We start from the raw sequence: 18,228 nt of genomic DNA, 5'->3' as shown, positions 1-18,228 counted from the left end.
CACTTGCTGGTGGTAAAGCTCTTGCAACAGCTCTGCAGCACAGACGTGAACATTGACGGGCCTCCCGTGCTGGCCCGCCGTCTCTGCTGAGCCCTGACCCACGCAGGGGCAGAGGCAGGAGGCAGGAGGGGAGCGGAGCCCGCTTTGCTGCACTTGTGGCACCAGGCAGCGCGCTGACAACTCCACATACACAGCCTCGTGTAGCCCCAAGCAGTGCTCCGTTCATCACTGGTCGTGCTATAGGCTGCAAGTAGCAGAAAACTCTGCTCAGAACGGCTTAAACCACAGTAACATCGATGACCCTGCGTGAGGAGCCCAAGGGAGAGCAGCTCAGTGATGTTTGCGGGTACCCAACTCTCCATCTCCGACCCTGTCTTCCTCAGCTTGTCATCTTGGTCTATCAGCAAAGGCCCCTCATGGTCACAAGATGGCTGCCATGGCCCCAGGCATCACTGCCACATCCAGAGACAGAAAAATAACTTCCTCCGCCAATTCCTCTGTTCCCAGAGATTCTCCTGGAAGACATCTTCTTCCTTTCACTGCCCAGGATCACAGAATATGCTTATTCCTAAACAAACCTTTGGCAAAAAGAAGGAATCACCATGATCAGCTTAGACCAATCAGATCTCCCGTCTGGAGGCGCTTGGCCAATTAGTGCCTGATGGAATAACTGAGATTGTGCCAACAAGACAGATGGGTGTGCCTGTTTGGTTTGTTTTATTTGGTTTCCATGCAACCATAACAGATTACCACCAACTTAGGCACTCAAAACAACATCCGTTTATGATCTCACATTCTGCAGGCCAGAAGTCCAGGCAGGCTTGCCTAGTTTCTCTGCCTGGACTCCCACAAGGCTGAAATTAAGGTTCTGCTGACCTGGGACTCGAGAGAAGAATCTGCTTCCAGGCTCACCCAAGGGGAGTCAAATTCAGGTCATGATGGTTGTACGACTATAATCCGCATCCTTTGCTGGCTGTCGGCAGGGTCGCTCGCTACATACCACCTCCCGTGGCCCTGTTTATCCTCCAGCCAGGAATGACCCAAGTCCTTTTCACTTTTCACATCTCCCTGACTTCCTCTTCTGCACCAGCCAAGACAGTTCTCTGTTTGAAAACTGTGATGAGGTGGAGATAATACCCAGGCTTAAGGTCAGCTGTCCCGTATAACATAACACCATCCCGGGAGTGACACCTCACCACATTCACAGGTTGCAGGAGTTAGGGTGTGGGGTCTTGAGGGGTCATTCCTAGAGGACAAGTATCTCCACCAGAGACATCCTGGACATTCATTTGGGGGCCTGTTTGTCTCGATGACCAGCTGGGCGGTGTTCCTGGCACTTGATGGGAGCGGGTGGTTCCCAGGGACACAGGCCTTTGGGCAGGCCCTGGACCACCCACCAGGGTTCCCTTGTACCCCAACTTCCAAATGCCCAGCTAGGTGTTCATTCCACGAAGAAAAGTGCTTTTCACTGCAACTATCTGAGATGACCATCTAACTCTGCTTTACTTATAAACACAATTTTTTTTGTACAGTTTTAATACACAGAGTCTTAGAATGCAATGCTGTGTCAATTGAGGAAAGGTTATGGTTTGTTTAGAATTTTCCAAGCGTTGCTCATCATTTCATAAACACATCACAGATGTGTTTTGTTATCTTGTTATCACAGATGATAACAACACTTGTGAAGCTTAACCAGCTGGTACAGAGCTCCTGAGTCCACTGGCATTCGTGACTCCGTGTCCCAGGGAGTCTGCATATCTATCTGTCTCTGTGTCCATCTGTCCATCCATCCATCTATCTGAATACCTTTCCCTAGGCCTTATATCAAGATGTCAAATACAGGCAAAAAGTGTCACAAACATCTAACTGAGTATTACCTTAACCTCTCTGAAATTCAAACTAAGCCATTATTAAATAGGTTTAATCACCTAAAACTCATTTATACCTGAGTATTTACATATTGAAATATGTACTGTAAAATTAATTTCTCTCTCCTTTAAATCTCAAAGCATCAGTTCAATTCAGTCGCGTCCAACTCTTTGCGACCCCATGGACTGCAGCACGCCAGGCCTCCCTGTCCATCACCATCTCCCAGAGTTTACTCAAACTCATCTCCATTGAGTTGGTGATGCCATCCAACCATCTCATCCTCTGTTGTCCCCTCCTCCTCCCACCTTCAATCTTTCCTAGCATCAGGGCCTTTTCTAATGAGTCAGGTCTTCACATCAGGTGGCCAAAGCATTATAGTTTCAGCTTCAGCATCAGTCCTTCAGTGAATATTCAGGACTGATTTCCTTTAGGATTGACTGGTTGGATCATTGCAAGGGACCCTCAAGAGTCTTCTCCAGCATCACAGTTCAAAAGCATCACCCTTAGTTTTTTCAAAGTATATGTAAAAACAGGGTCTATCCCTTATTCAGCTCATTTTGGGATCTTCCAACATAACCATTATAAAAAGAGGGTGGCAGTTTGTCAGAGGTGGGGTCCTCTGCTGTGAGGGGACAGAATGAGTGTCTGAGGCACAGAGCAAGGGTCTGGCTCCAACAGCGCCCAGGTCTCACGACGTGCTGCTCTCCAGGCACTTGCCAAAGTTCAGACACTCCAAGGATCCGTGTCAATTTTTGCTATCTCTGCATCAAACCTGTATTATTATTCTTTAGTTACTATTTTTCCTTAAATCATCTCACTTTTTTACTTAATAGATTTAAAGGGATAGCCCCTGGTGGCTTGGGTGGTAAAGAATCTGCCTGCAATGCAGGAGACCCAGTTCAATAACTGGGTTGGGAAGATCCTCTGGAGAAGGAAATGGCAACCCCCTCCAGTATTCTTGCCTGGAGAATCCCAGGGACAGAGGAGGCTGGCGGACTACAGTCCATGGGGTCTCAAGAGTTGGATACAACTGAGCGACTGAGCATTTAGAGGGAAGTTGTATCATTGTCAGAAACATAGGACTAAGATGGTTTGATGTGATCATTAGTTGTTTTTAGTACACATTAGACTAAATAATTCAGGTACACACACACACACACACACCCACACACACACCCCTCCTGTTCACGGGAGTGCCGCCTAACGTCCCCCAGAATACTGAGTGGGGGCAGGCCCCCCTGTGTTCAGAAGCACCGTATTTCCTTTCAGGGCCATCGGCGTTTACTGGTGGATGAACAGGGGATTGAGCTGGGGGCTGGGGGCAGGGGCAGTCGTGGAGGGTCACGCGGCCACGCCAGGGTGCTGGGGCAGAAGGCAGATTTGGCAGCTCTGCAGAAGCCCTCTCTGCACCCCAGAACCCAAGGAGGGTCCGTCCCCTGGAGGCCTGGAGCTGGGAGCTGCCAGGACCGGAAGGAGAACTCAGGAGCATCTGGCTCTTGTCAGGCCATGTCTGAGGCCAGAGGTGGCCGCCACCTCCAGCAGGAGGAAGACATCCGGCAGGGGCTTCGGGTGGTGTGCAGATGTGCGCAGCTGGAGGGGACACCCCCAGGACGAGGACTGGGGTCTACCAGGCGTGAGGGCATCAGGGGGCAGTGGGCAGCGAGGGCCCGCCGCTCCCCGGGAGGGTCTGAGCAGGAGGTGTTTGGTGACTCCTATGGGGCGAACGGCCTCTCTGCAGAAGCGCCCCCAGCCCCTCTGTGTCTCCCCGGGGAGAGCGGCCCGCGTGGGCAGGGGTGGGGGTCGCCGGCCAGGGAGGGCCTCCACCGGCCTTTTCAGTCCTGTTGGCTCGGGTCCCGGGCCGGATCTGGTGCCTCTCCGCCTGTCCTTAGCAGTGCCAACCTCTCTTTTCAACAAAGAAGCAACAGCCTGGTTCAGAGGCAGACGGAAAACAAGACCTGGCTAGCGCTGGCGGTTCTGTTGTCATTTTCTGTGTTTTCCTGGTTACTTCCTATCTTTGGCAAGAGATACTGGCTTTTCACTCTTGGTGATAATGTTTCCTATGAAAGGAAATCTGTTTCAGTCAACAGTTCAGCCAGGGACCCGAAATGCCTGTGGTTAGGGGAGGTCCTGCTCACTCTCTCGCCTGGAGGGTCCAACCCTCTGTGGGCTGGGCAGGGGCTCAGCCACATCCACAGGCCTGGGACGGCCCCGGGGTCTGTGGTTCCAATGCCGATGCCCTTTCTCACTGTCTTTCTGGAACAATCCAAGAACAGAGGGACGGGAGGAGCTGGAATCCTGTCGGGCGCGGGGCCTGTGCCCACCTGACCCTCCCTTCCTCTCATCACCTGACCTGCCGCCAACGATGTCATTCACCCATGCCCTCATTCATTCATTCATCCATTCATCATCCATTCGACAAACCTCGACTGGCCGCTCCATCCTGTGCTGGGTCCCTCCAGGAAACACCAACAGTCGCTGAAGACCACGGGAGCTCAGGGCATCCAGGCGGGGAGGCGAGAGGGGGAGGGGGCGCTGGGGACCAGCCTGGTGGGCTGCACCCGCGGGCAGAGGGAGCCGCGGGCTCTCGGCAAGCTCCTCCTGCTCTGCACCTCAGGATGCTCATCTGTGAAATGGCAGGAAGGAGCGTCTTTCTTTCTTGGGGCTACTGGGAGGAGCAGATGAGTTTTTCCATTAAAACACTCAGCACACTCACTGCCGTCTATAAACAGGTAAACAGCAAGGACCGACTATGCAGCACAGGCAACTACACTCAGGACTGTAATGACCTGTGATAGAAAAGGGACTGAAGAAGAATACGTATGTGTGTGCACACACACATGTTCCTTCTCAGCTTTTTTATGTTCCTTTTCATATATGTATATTTCATATATATATACACACACACAACTGAGTCACTTTGCTATACACCTGAAACTACCATAATACTGTACATTCACTAGACTTAGATTTAGAATCAAATGTGCGTGTCTAAGGGGAGGAACAGAGCAGGAGCCGGTACCCAGTAAGGTGTTGGCCGTGCTCATCAAGGATCCAGAGGGCAAAACCGACTGGGCGGTCAGTGAGTCTGGCCGTCCCACGCCCCGAGGTCACCACCAGCCATGAGCCGGAGGCCAGGCTGGACCTCGGAGGCCCCCAACAGATGCTCTCTTAAGGATACCGGCATCCCTTCTCTGGGCCGCTGGAGCCGCTGAACCATTTCGAAGGGAGAGAGGGACGGGGTCGGAGCTGTCTTCCAGAAAATGGCCAGGACAGCAAGTGCTAACAGCCTGGGCGTGGGGCAGAGACAGACACCCCTCACAGGTCACAGATCCCCTCTCAGTGACCTTGGGGCTGGCACCTTCCAGGAAGCCAGAGGTGCAAGTCAGGGGGCCACAGGTGACCTCCGCCTGCGCCCAGGTCCGCTCCCTGGACCAAGCCCACGGGTCTCATTCTTATGGGAAACCCCCGTTAAACCACGGGCCCCGGGGTCCAGTCCCGGGGCCAAGAACCGCCAAGTTTTTAGGCCCAGAATGTTCCAGCGGAGCTTTCCACAAGCCACTGCAGGGAGGGTTTGCAGCCAGTCCGTCCAGGAATACTACACAGACAGACGCGTCCTCTTAACTGAGCCACTAGTGAGTGCCCTCCCGCAGGTCGAGATGGGAAACGTCAGCAATTCCATCTGTGTCAGCCTGACACACGCATGGCCTTCCCTGGCGGCTCAGCGGTAAAGAACCCGCCTGCCGATGCAGGAGATGCAGGAGACGAGGTTCGATCCCTGGGTCAGGAAGATCATCTGGAGGAGGAAATGGCAACCCACTCCAGTATTCTTGCTGGAGAACCCCACGGACAGAGGAGCCTGGCGGGCTCTAGTCCACAGCCTCGCTGTGACCCCCCCGAGCTGGCCTCTTCGCATGACCTCCAGGTGGCCAAAGCCAATGGCCACTGCTTGGGGGGCCAAGATGGCGCCCCTCCCTGGGGGGCGCGGGGAGTGGGAGGAGCAGATGCAGGAAGACAAGGAGGCCTCGGGGATTGCACAGGGCTTCCAGGAGGAGGTGACCAGGCAGCAGCCGCGGGGCAGGGTGGGGTGGGGCGGGCAGGGTTCATGAGGAAACAGGATCTGAGGCGCCAGGGCTGCAGGCAGGTTTGGAAGCCGGGGTGCTGGCTGAGCCCTCGCAGAGCGAGCATGCATGTGGAAGAGATACGAGATCCTCGGGTTTAGGGTCAGGATGCCGAGGATGAGCAAGGGAAAGGGCGCTGGGGAGGACAGGCGCCTCCCGGAAGCCGAGGGCCAGAGGTGTCCAGCCAGGGAGCGGGGTGGCTGGTGGGATGTCAGTGGGGCAGGCAGAGGACGGGCTGGGAGGCTCGCTGTCTCTGTTCCAAGGCGGCGATGGTTCAGCCTGCCCGCGTGACATGCGAAGGGGCCTGCGGCTGCAGACGGACCCCGCGGAGAGGGGCCGGCCGCGCAGGCCGGGAGGGCCCGCTGCTGGACAAGAGGAACACCCCATGTCTCTCCGCAGCCGCGTCTCGCCTCTTGGAAAGTTGCAGAGTGTGTCCTCGTCTGTGGCGCGCTCTCTCCCAGCTCGGGCCCCGCGGGCTTCCCCCTCCTGACTCTGCTGCAGGTGACCTGCGGTCCCCTAACCAGGGCAGCAGCTGGGCTGGGCCGCCGAGCTTGCGGCACAAGCGTCCCCTGCGCCTGGCGGGGCCGGAGCGTAAACCCAGCTCCTTTGTTTCTCAGCTGTGCGGCTTGGGCCGGCCACTCTGGGAAGCGGGGGTCAGGACGGTCCCTGCCTCCATCCAGGCAGGGTCTTGGGAGGACATGTTCAAAGCGCCGAGCAGCGCCTGGCACCTCACAGGGATGCTGAGAGATTTAGCTGTTGCGGTGTTGACGCAGGAAGTCGCCCTTGGAACCAGCTTCGAAGACCCCGGTGTCTGAGTGGGTGTGGGGAACGTGGGCCAGCCTCTGCTAGGAAACTGTCCATATGGGCTGTCCCCGCCATCTCATTTTGCTTGTTGGAGCCGTTAAATAATTCAGGGGAAACAGAAGTTTCTCACGGTGGGAAGACTTCGATACTGTCCGTGGTTGTTGTTTAGTCGCTCAGTCGTGTCTGACTCTTTGCGACCCCGTGGACTGTAGCCCGCCAGGCTCCTCTGTCCATGGGAGTCTCCAGGCCAGAGTACTGGAGTGGGCTGCCATGCCCTCCTCCAGGAGATCTTCCCAACCCAGGGATCGACCCTGTGTCTCCTGCATTGGCATGTGGATTCTTTACCTCTGAACCACCAGGGAAGCCCATCCCGATGCTATTCAAAATTCTACCCATTGAAGCCCCTTACTGTTTACACACCTCCTCTGCCAGGAAGCTCACCACCTCCCAAGGAAGCCTGTTCCATTCTCGGTCAGCGGTCTTTGTGAGAAAGCGATCCTGTAGCCTAGACTGCTGTGTCTTCTCTTCTGGCTGTGATCTGAGCCTCTGGAGTTGAGACCGACTGTCCCCTCCCCAGTTAGACCTCAAATCATCTGCCCTAAGCTCCAGTTTCTCTCTGAACCAAGAATCCGCATCCAGGGGGTCTCACACTGATGACCGCTGAGCACCTCCCCATCCTCAGCTTGTACTGGGGGAGCCTGAATGCAGGGCGTCATCAGGCAGAGTTAGTGGCTCATAAAACACAGGAGGTTGGCGCTCCTGGCCACCCCGATGGCTTCCTGCCCCTCTGCCCTCCAGCACAGGGCGAGAATCCAACGGGAGCTGGGAGGACCTCGGAGGCGTCGGCCCCAGTGATCCGCCTGCAAAGGGGGCTCCCAGTTCCCCCGCCAGTCCCTGATGGCAGTGCTGGGGTGGGAACCAAGGACCCCCGCCCTTCTGACACAGAGGCTCCTCAGAGGGTTTTGCCTCTAGTCCCATTGGCTAAAATCGCATCACAAGCCTATGTCTCAGCTGCAAGGGAAGCTGGGTGACTGTCCGCCATGGAAAGCTGACTCCGCCGTGCTGGCCATCAGGTAGGGGCCGGTGGGGTCAGCCACAGAGACCACCGCGGGCTTTGGCAGGCATGTCACAGGCAGCTTAGCCTTAGTGGGGAGGGTGGGCCCACACCTCACACTCTCCCGCAGGAAACTGGCGGAGCCCCCGCCTCTCAACACCTGTGTCTCCCCCTCCCACAGGTCAGAGGGCACCCAGCTCCCAAGCTCACCACGAGCCAGCCCAGAGCCAGACACCAAGAGTAGTGAAGCTGAGGATGGTGGGACCAGAGGCCCAGACCCCCCTCCAGAGGGAGCCTGGGGGTCCAACAGCAGCCCGGCGAGCAGACCCCCGGACCAAGGTTTGTCCTGCACACCCAGGGTCCTGTCTGCGCTGATGCCGCCATCCGGCCTCCAGACAGAGCCCCACTCTCTACCTGCTGAGGTTGGGCTTCCCCAGCCCCAGGGCCCCCCCTCCGCAGGCCTGAGAGCAGACACCCTGTAGGGGAGGGTGGGCTCTGGGGGGGCAGGCTCTGGCTCAGTGTGTGGAAACGCATCTCCCGCCAATGCCATGCAGGGGTGGGGCGGGCACCCACGGAGCCGGAGTGGGAGTAAGCTCCCCGTCATCAGGGGTATGCAAGCAGGGCTGGCTGGTCACCCCTCGAGAAGGCCACAAAGAGGCCCATCATGTTAAGAACCTGGTCTGCTGGGTGTGCAGCGTCAGGAGCAAAGGAAAGGAGAGAGAAGCTGTCTGAGCGGTGCCCCAGGGCTCTCCCGGCTGGGCTACGGGCAGGCGTGGACAGGCTGCTAGGCGCCAGCCCTCTCACACAACTTCAGAGGCCCTACGCAGCCCTGGCCTTGGGTACCAGGACAACTGTGACTATAGTGACCACACACACACACACACATACACACAGCAGCAGGAAATCCCCAGGAAGAAAACCAAACTGTCAATACTGGAAACAAAACAAGATCAAAAAATTATTGCCCAGTCCCCTCAATTCCAGTTCTACTGGGCCTGGAACACTTTTTATTGAGGACAGAAGGGCCCCGCAGCCACCCGGCTGGGTGTCCAAAATCAGGACACCCGAGCCAGGGTGCCCAAACTGCCAGTCCATCAGGACCACCCAGGAGCCTCATAAAACACAGGTGCCCAGGGCCCACCCCTGAGCGCGCGGTCCTCTGGGGCTGGGGGCCGTGCCGGTCGGGACATTGTCCATTTGGCCTGAGCCGCTCTAGTTCGAGGGAACTTTCTGGTTCACCTAACTCACCTAAAAGCCCCAGCAGGCTTCCGGCACGGCCCCGAGTCGGCAGAGCCCCATTCCCCTGGCCTTGCCCACCAGCCTCTGCGAGGCTCACTGTGCGGAAGGCGCGCCCCTCACCCCCAGCAGCCAGGCTCACGTCCTCCAGGCCCTGGCGGGAGGAGCAGGGGCGTCCCTCCTCCCTGGAAGTCTGAGTCAGGGTTTGGCCGGACGGTCCCTGGCCCCCGCGGGGTCCCCAGGCCTGCCTGCCCCAGTCACGCGGCTGGGCGGCTGCACTCTGACTGCCAGGATGGGCTCACATGTCCCCCCAGCCTGGGCGGAGTGGAGGCGGGAGGGCTCCTGAGGGGAGTCGGGCGGCCCCCAAAGAGGGGGCTCCCCCCCGCCTCTGTCCCTGTCCGCAGCCCGTGCTTCTCCAGGGCTGGACGAGCAGCTGTTCCGCTCGGTGGAGGGCCAGGCCGCCTCTGACGAGGACGACGACCGCGAGAAGTGGCAGGAGGCGCAGCGGCCGCCGGCCGAGGTCACGGCGCTGCTGTCTGTTCTCTCCGGCTGTGGGAGGGGGTACGTGCTCTGGCGAGGAGGTCCAGGATGGGGCATACCCGGGGCCGGGCCCCCACGGTCCTCCTGGGAGCACAGGGCGGCCCCTCTATGCAGTGACGGGCCTGGAACGTGGAGGCTGACCTGATTCACACCAGGCTGGGTCCCCTCCCTGCTGTTTCACGCTCGGCCCCCTGATCCATCGGTCGAGGCGAAGCCCTGGGCACGTGTCCGGGAGAAATGAGCTGAGCAAGGGCACACTTCCTGGTGGCTTAATTCCCCCTGATCCTCACTCCGGTGACCACAGTGCCCAGACCCGCCCCACAGCTCGAGTGTGACCCGCCACGTGTCAGACCCTTTACTAACCCACTGCTCTTGACGCCTAAGCCCGCCCCCCCACCCCAGTCAAGTCACCTGACTTCTGAGCCTCAGTCTTCCCGTCTCTAAGATGGGACTCTAACACTTGCCTGGCAGAGGATTTGTGAGGATTGGCTATCGAGGATATAAAATGCCCCCATGAGGCCGGATACCAGCAGGTACTCCATGGGGCTGGCGGGGGCAGCACTGACTCTTTTATTATAAAGTTCTGCCGATTTTCTTGGGTCACTGTTATCACCAACCCGTTAAGTCAACAAGCATATGAAGCACCTACGGTGTGCCAGGCAAGTTTGAGGGCTCCTGGCAAACAGCACCAACCAGGACAGCTCCCCCCACCGCCCCCCACCCAGGAGCCTCTGTTCTCCTGAGTGGTGACAAGCGTGAGGAGGAGGAGGGGGCAGGACATGCCGGGGGGCCGCTGAGAAGGGGCTGTTTGAGCAGAGATCTGAAGGAAATGAGGGGAAAGCCTTTTGGGCAGAGGGGACAGCAGGTGCAAAGGCCCTGGGGCACGTGGGAGGGGCCTGGAGGAGGCTGCTGTGGTTGGAGCTGAAAGCGCAGGTGAGTGGGAAGGAGGCGGGGAGGTAACGGGCAGACTGGGTGAGGCCTCTGGCGTTTGCTCTGATGACACGGGGAACCGGGGGAGGGTGTGGGCAGGGGGTGCCATGGCCCCACCCAGCTTTCAGGGGACACAGACTCGGTAACAACGCACCCCCTGCCCAGGCTGGAACAGCCTTTGGAAAGCAGCCCCCTCTCTGCCAGTACTGTCCCCCACTGCAGGTGCGATGACCGGACGGCCAAGAAGCTCATGACTCACTTCAGCCACTTGGGCGGTGCCAACCACACCCGCGCCCTGGGGGAGCTGGAGGCCTGTGTCACCATGCTGGTGGAGCAGCTGGGGTCCCAGGGCTGCGATCCAAAGACTCTGAGGACGCCTGAGGAGGAGGTCAGCGGAGCCCCGGAGGTTGGGAGCCAGACCAATGGCTAGTCTCTTTCAAGTGGAAGGACTGTGAGCCATCTCAGCCAAGTCCTGGGCCCCCTTCACAGATGGGTAAACCAAGGCTCTGAGAGGAGATGATTTAGATCTAATGAAGCATACTTTGGCTGCACATTAAAGGATCCACCTCAGATCAGCTCAAGGGAAAAAAACCAGGAATTTATTACCATATGCGGCTGGGAGAATGGTTTCAAAGGAATAGCTGAGATGAGCTTCAGGCACAGCTGGATCCAGGGGCTCAGATTATATCACCCCCATCTTTCTGCTCCGTTTTTTTCATGGGTGCTGGCCTCACTTTCCCCTGCTATGGAGGGGCTTTCTCCATGTGGTAGGGTGAGGGAAAGCAGGATCCCAGGCAGCTCTAGGCTCCCATCAGCCTACTTAGAAACCCCCAGAGGAACAATAATAGCTCCGTACAGTAAATCTCAGGGAATAACGCCAATGGTCGGCCTCAGTCACATGCCCATACCTGGACCAATCTCTGTGGTAGGTGGGCAGGGTCCCGTGATTGGCAGCTCCATCAAAGCCAGATGAAATGGAAGAGAGACACCTGCCTCCAGGAGAGCTGGCTGTGGAGGGGAGGAGCGTGGCGTCAGGCAACACCAAGAGTGGTGTCCGCATTTCAATAAGACCATTGGGCATTTTTTCCTGTCTACTCCATGGCATCACAGTCATCAAATGTGGAATGCTACGGACAGTTTTCATTTCACTAAGCCCTCAGCACAATGCCACTTTTGCAAACTGATTTTGATAAAAAGAGTGTTATATTGATATTCCTGAAACTCTAAATCTGTACTGTGGGGGTTTTTTAAGGGCTTTTTGGGGGTGCTTTTTTTTTTAACATATCTGTGGTCTGATGCAGTTCCAAATGGCAGAGCACCCACCCCTTTCTAGTTAAATCTCAAACAGGAGTCTGGGGAGCTCAGTCCCTGAGACCCACAGACCACATTGCCAAGTCCACAGGCCCCGCGCTCTCTCTCCTGCCCAAGGACACCACACCTTCAGCTGCTTCTCTTTGTCTCCATCGCTGTCAGGAGCGGGGGCTGCCTCATTCCTCCCACCCCTGCTTTAGAAGGCAGGTGTCCACGTGGCATTCTGCAGCTCGCCACCCTCTCCCCCCTGGTATTCTGCAGGGAGCAGCAGCGTCCATGCCGCCTGGCCAGGGCTGGGCTGGTGACCGAGGCTGGGCCAGCCGGGCCCCTCTCCTGGCGCTCCCGTCTCGAGGGAGGTGGGGAATGGCGGGCGAGTGCTCTCAGCTGCAGCCCCCAGACAGGAGTCTCCGGCTGCTTCTCGTGCGTCACCCTCCATGCCCCCACCCCTTGACATTCTCCAGCCAGCGACCCATTCTGGGGACAACCCACTAGCCTGGCAGTGAATTCCTCCTCGGCTCAAACTGGCCAGACTAGCTTGCTGCTTGCAACCAAAAACATTTGGAAAGGACAAGCAGGTGGATTGAGAAGAGAAGGAAGGATGGAGTCCTTCCACCATAAAAGGGAGCACGTACGTTCTCGCATCAGCCTGACTGACCGTATGGCCTTGGGCCAGGCACGCAGCTTCTCAGGGGCTCGGTCCCCTCCCCGGGGAGACAGGGCGGTTCTGTCTGTAGGCCCAGGGGCCAGACGAGATGACCCCCGTGGGAGGGTCAGGGCAGGCTGTGGGCCCCGCCCGGGGCTGGTGCTCTGTGCATGGGGCCGAGGGTGGCAGGGCGGCCGCTGAGCCCCTGGTGTCCCCACAGGCGGAGCTGCAGCGGAAGGTGGGCGAGAATGAGGACCTGCGGCAGGAGCTGCAGATGGTGGAGACAGAGAGGGTGCGGCTGTCCCTGCTGGAGGAGAAGCTGGAGGACGTGCTGGGACTCCTGCAGAGGCTCCGCGACCTGGTGGGCTCACGGGAGCTGGCACACCCAGGGCTGGGGAGGGGCCCGCAGGGCTGGGGCCCACCTGCGTCAGGCACTGGCTCTCAGCTCTCCCACGTAGGCAGGTGTCACCTCTACTTCCAGACATAGAACGAGCGCAGGGAAAGTCATCAAAAAGAAGGGGAGGGTCTCTCACTCATTTTATGAAGCTAATGTAACTTTGATCTCAAAACCAGACGACAAGTCATGTAAGAAAAGAAAATTATAAGCTTGTGTCACACCTAAATATGGATGCAGAAATATTAACCAGCATATTAGCAAACCAAACCTGGCAGTGTTTAAAGAAACACAAGGTGATTAGTTGGATTTATCCCAGGAATTCAAAGATGGTTCAAGATGAAACATCTATTAACACAGACCACCTGATTCCTCCACCTCCCAGCTGGTGGCTTCAGGCAGAGTCCTCATTTTTTCGGCACTGCTTTTTCACTGGTTAAAGTGAGGATAAAATAAGCTGTTGCGAGGACTAAAGGAGCGAACACGTCAAAATGCTCTTTTTCATGGTCATCTCCCAGGTGCCTCCTTGGGCGCAGGGACAGCGGTCTGTCAGGACGTGATCTTGGATCACATGGGTCCTGCAGCTGCGGTACCCACCAAGCGTCTGGGCAGTGAAGTCACCCCAGGGACGGGAGCCGGGAGAGGACCATGGGCTGGGGGAGCGGACTCTACCTGCCCCCAGGGAGCCACACAGAAGCCTGTAGGGGCCACCACGCCCCACCCACTGCTTGAAGATACAGCAACCATGGCCAGTCCAGCCCTGTCTCATTTCTTTTTTTAAGAACATATCGAAAAAAGCCCTGGGGAAGATTTTGCTGAGCACACTGGACGCTTGCAGGGACATCGCACACGGTAGGTGAGCCCCCCCTCCCCGACCCATCTTCCCAGGCCTGGGCAGCATCCTGACCCAGCTTCTCCATCCTGAGTGTCTTGCCTGCAAAATGCTGCCTCACTCCCAGCCCAGCTGCAAAGGGTACGGTCAGGAGACTGCCTGGTAGCTCAAACAGTAAGGAATCTGCCTGTGAGGCAGGAGACCAGGGTTCCATCCCTGGGTGGGGAAGTTCCTCTGGAGAAGGGAATGGCAATCCCCTCCAGTATTCTTGCCTGGAGAATCCCATGGACAGAGAAGCCTGGCAGGCTACAGTCCATGGGGTCGCAAAGAGCCGGACACGACTGAGCCACTAACACGCAGTCCTGCCCAGCCCACCTGCAGAGGGTACAGTCAGGAACAGGCTTCAGGAAGCTGAAGGTGCTATTTGAGAAGGACAGGGAGCAGAGACTTCAGGGAAAAGGCCAAATAAAAGCAGGTGTGGCCAGACTCCAAGGAAGCCAGGCAGCTCCCTGCTGCCAGTTTAGCCCCAGGCTTACTGCAGAGGAAGGACTATTATCACACCCATTCCACAGATGGGGAGACTGAGGCACAGAGAGGCCAAGGGTCAGCCGCACTTAGACCTCAGGTCTCTCCCTTAAGCACTAGGTCACGTGGCCCCATTGTTCAGACAAGTTCAGGGCAGCACAATTGCATCAGGGCCAGCTCGCGCCTGGTGAAATCAGCAGGGGAGACTCACTGGTGATGAGCCTGTGCTCACTGGCCTCACCAGGCACCGCTGGGCAGGGCTCGGGTGCGTCCAGTGCCCTGTCTGGCCCCAGGCATCAAAAAGGAGTTCAGAAACTGGGCACTAGAAGCTGCCTTCCCCGGGGTCCTCAGAGGGAGAGGCGTGGCCAGGGCTGGGGAGGGCCCGGGAGGAGGGCAGGCAGCCCTGTGGGCCACGGGGAACAGAATGACCCTCCCTGCTGCCCACTGTCTCTCTCCAGAGGGGACGTCTGGCGCCTCGGCCGTGCTGGACACGCTGCACCGAGCTCTGGCTGGCTGTGAGCTCCTGCACAGAAAGCCCGCGGCCCCTGCCTCCGCAGGCCCGGCCCTCACCCACTCCTGCCTCATCTCCTGCTGAGGCTGCTGGCCCGGCCTGTGGGCAGCCTGGCCACCATCACATCCTCAGAACCCTGGGGTCACTGGCTCCTTCTGAGACCGGTCCAAGCTCAGAGCCCGGCAGCCACGCCTTCCCTGGACTCCTCATTCCTGGCCTACATTCCTGCGGCCAGCATCCACGTGGCCGATGGTTGCTGGATCAGCCTGTACCTGCTGCCAGCCCCCTGCCCTTGGAGTCGAGGTGCCTGCTTTTCTGCCCGGTTCAGCCCAGAATCCCTTCCCTGGGCTCCCAGGATCTCTCCCCTTCCCAGCAGTGTCCTCTCCGTCCACACAGCGTGACTGCTCCAGGAACCTCATGCCCCACACTCCGCTGAGGACACCACCCCTGCCCCCGGAAGTGCTGACGGCTGGACACCGGCCTGGGGGAACTCCCAGGGAGGAGCCAGTGATCACAGCAGGCTTCCTGGTGGAGGTGGCCTTGAACTAGCTCTAGAAGAGCGGTTAGATTTAGATGGGCAGAGAGGAGGGAAGGGCATTTAATGCAAGGGAACAGGGAGCGCCCAAGTGTGCTGCCGTAAAGCGCCCCATGAGTACAGACCCCAGAGCCCCTCTTTCCTGAGCACCCAGTAGGTACCGGGCCCCACCGGTCACAGGCAGCAGCAAGACAAGCTGCCTGGTTCATCAACCTTAAACCCTCGTGGGAGAGAAAGACACGCTGGCGAGCACCGCAGGGCATGTGGAATCAGTGCTAAACTGCGGCCGACGAGAGGGGCCAGAGTCCAGACGAGAGGGGCCAGTCCGAGCCTAGGAGGACGGAGCCCTGCAGAGGGCAGAGCAAGGGCAGGCGCCCGGCGGGGACGGGCGGGGGATGGGGCCCTGATGACGCCATCTCCCAGGCAACGGGCGCCTTGCAGGGGTGCTGCCCTGCCTCCCGGAGGTGAGGGGGAGGTAGCAGACGGGAGGAGGCAGGACTCGGGAGCAAGGGCCACCCGGGGGACACAGGAGAGGGGCCACGGGGAAAGGAGGACCCGGGGGTCCAGCAGGCAGTCCCGGGGGGGCCGCAGGACAACAGTCTACTCTGTGGAGTAAGATCCATGGGAGTGGGCGTTCCCCTCAAAACCTCAGCTTTACTGCATGTCAACGAAAAATAAAAGGGGCAGGGACTTCCCTGCCATCCAGTGGTTAAGAATCCGCCTTCCAACACAGGGGACGTGGGTTCGATCCCTGGTTGGGGAACTAAGATCCCAAATGCCACAGCTAAGCCCACAAGCCGCAAACCAGTGAGTTCATAAACCGCAGCCAAAGAGCCCGCGTGACACGGTGAAGACCCTGCGTGCCGCCGCTGAGACCCGAAGCAAGCAGAGAAACACTGTATTTTAAAAATAATGATAGTGATACTAAACGGGACCAGAAGAGACGTTCCTGAAGCAGCCCCCGCCCCTGCTCTGGCCCCTGGAATCGGCCGACAGCAGGCGGGCAGGGTTCCTGTAGATTCCAACCACACTAAGGTTCACCCTCGGGAGCTTCCTAATAAAACTCTTCTCTGACCTCGGCCTGGCAAGCAAAGGTGCATCTTCGCTCGGACGGCCCTCGTCTCACTGGAGGTGAATTTATGAGATGGCCTAGCATGCAGCGCTGCCCAGAGAGGCGGGGGGACGACCCAGCACCACACGGCAGATCAGCACCCACGCCCGGGCTGAGGCCTGCTTCCCGGGCCCACGTCTCACACCGCTGCCACCTGTGTCTGATTAGGGACCCCAGGGCTTGGGGTCCGGGTCAGTTACAGCACAGGCTAAACCGCCTTGATAAACGAGCTCCCACAATACTCTGGGTCAAAGACAGAACCTTCTCTCCTGTAGCGGTTCAGAGGGGAGTGGGTGACAGCAGCTCTGCTCCACGTGGTCACCCAGGGGCCCAGGTTCCTTCCCCGTGTTGCTCTGTTATCCCCTAGGGCACCGTCCCTGGCAGAAGCTAATGACCAGCATTGCGTCTGCCCTCCGGCCCCCAGAAAGGAGACAGGGAGGGGAGGCTCCCAGGTCCTCTAAGCTCATCCCATTGGCCGTACCTAGCTGCAAGGGATGCTGGGAAATGTCATCTGTAGCTGGGCAACCACGGGACCAGCTAATGTTAACATCATTAAAAGAAAGAAGGCAACCAACTGGACCGGGGGCCAGCCACACCCACCAGGCCACTCACAGTGGTCAGCCTGCCCCAGCAGAAGGGGCCGAGCGGCCCACGTACGGGGCACCCCTACAGCGTACACCACGGCCGGAGGAGAGCACCCTGCTGGAGGACCCACAGCCCTTCACCTACAAAAGGCCACGTCTCCAAGGTCGGCTAACAACCAACCCACAAGACAGCAAGAAGCGCAAATGAGGCAGATGAGGTGGCAGAGCAGCATGTTCGCACAAAGGAACAAGACGGAATCCCAGGTCGGACCTCCCCGATGGCCTAGCGGGTGAGACTCTGCCTTCCAGTGCAGGGTCAGAACCTGGCTGGCAGCTGAGCCCGTGAGACTCAGCTGGAGAAGCCCACACACTGCAACTAGAGAAAGCCCACGCGTGCCGCAGCAAAGACCCAGCACAGTCAGAGCAAAAGCAAACGAAAAACGAAAAGAGCCGCTCCCCGTTTCCCCACCAAGAGAAGATACAGCCCAGGAGAGCGAAGAGAAGCGGAAACAGGCAACCTACCCCAGAAAGAGTTCAAGGTAATGATCATAAAGACGATCAAAGAACTCAGGAAAAGAAGAGAGAAACAGAGTGAGCAGTTAAGACATTTTTAACAAGAGTTAGAAAATGTAACAGAACCCCCAGACACAGGTGAAAAATGTAGTAACTGAATATTTAAAAAGACACTGGAAGGAATCAACAGTAGGCTGAATGATGCAGAGAGGTGGTCAGTGAACTTGCAGACAGAAGTGGAAATCACTGAAGCTGAAAAGAAAAAAGGGAAATGAGGACAGTCTCAGAGATCTCTGCGATAACATCAAGTATTCTCACATTAGCACTGTAGGGGTCCTAGAAGAAAAGAAAGAAAAGGGACAGAGAATTTATTTGAAGAAATTGTAGCTGAAAACTCCCCTAATCTGGGAAAGCAAACAGACATTCAGGTGCTGGAAGCACAGAGAATTCCAACGGGAGCAACCCCAACACACGCTGTAAGTAAAATGGCAAAAACTAAAGATGGAGAACATTAAAAACAGCAAGGGAGGGATGTCCCTGGCGGCCCCATGGTTCGCACTGCAGGGGGTGTGGGTTTGACCCCTGGTTGGAGAACTAGGACCCCTCACACCACATGATACGACGAAACACACACACACACACAAAGAAAAAGCAAGGGAAAAGCAACGAGTTACATACAAAGGCTGGCTTCTCAGCAGAAACTGCAGGCCAGAAGGGA

The 18,228-nt window shown here is 57.7% G+C and overlaps 1 protein-coding gene across 1 annotated transcript in view; it reads left to right on the top strand.

Annotated features, from left to right (window-relative positions):
- EFCC1 (EF-hand and coiled-coil domain containing 1) overlaps positions 1-16,383 on the top strand; it is a 28,214-nt gene extending 11,831 nt beyond the window's left edge. The window contains exons 3-8 of the mRNA XM_043443089.1: positions 8,027-8,184; positions 9,486-9,642; positions 10,774-10,939; positions 12,726-12,866; positions 13,682-13,751; positions 14,715-16,383. Of these exons, the coding sequence (XP_043299024.1) occupies positions 8,027-8,184; positions 9,486-9,642; positions 10,774-10,939; positions 12,726-12,866; positions 13,682-13,751; positions 14,715-14,851 (829 nt within the window). The 3' untranslated portion in view covers positions 14,852-16,383. The remainder of the gene's footprint in view (positions 1-8,026; positions 8,185-9,485; positions 9,643-10,773; positions 10,940-12,725; positions 12,867-13,681; positions 13,752-14,714) is intronic.
- The last annotated feature ends 1,845 nt before the right edge of the window (positions 16,384-18,228 follow it).

The sequence above is a fragment of the Cervus canadensis genome, chromosome 22, assembly GCF_019320065.1.
Source record: "Cervus canadensis isolate Bull #8, Minnesota chromosome 22, ASM1932006v1, whole genome shotgun sequence".
Classification (NCBI taxonomy): Eukaryota; Metazoa; Chordata; class Mammalia; order Artiodactyla; family Cervidae; genus Cervus; species Cervus canadensis.
Note: the sequence above shows the minus strand (reverse complement) of the source record. Positions and strands in the feature narration are given on the sequence as shown.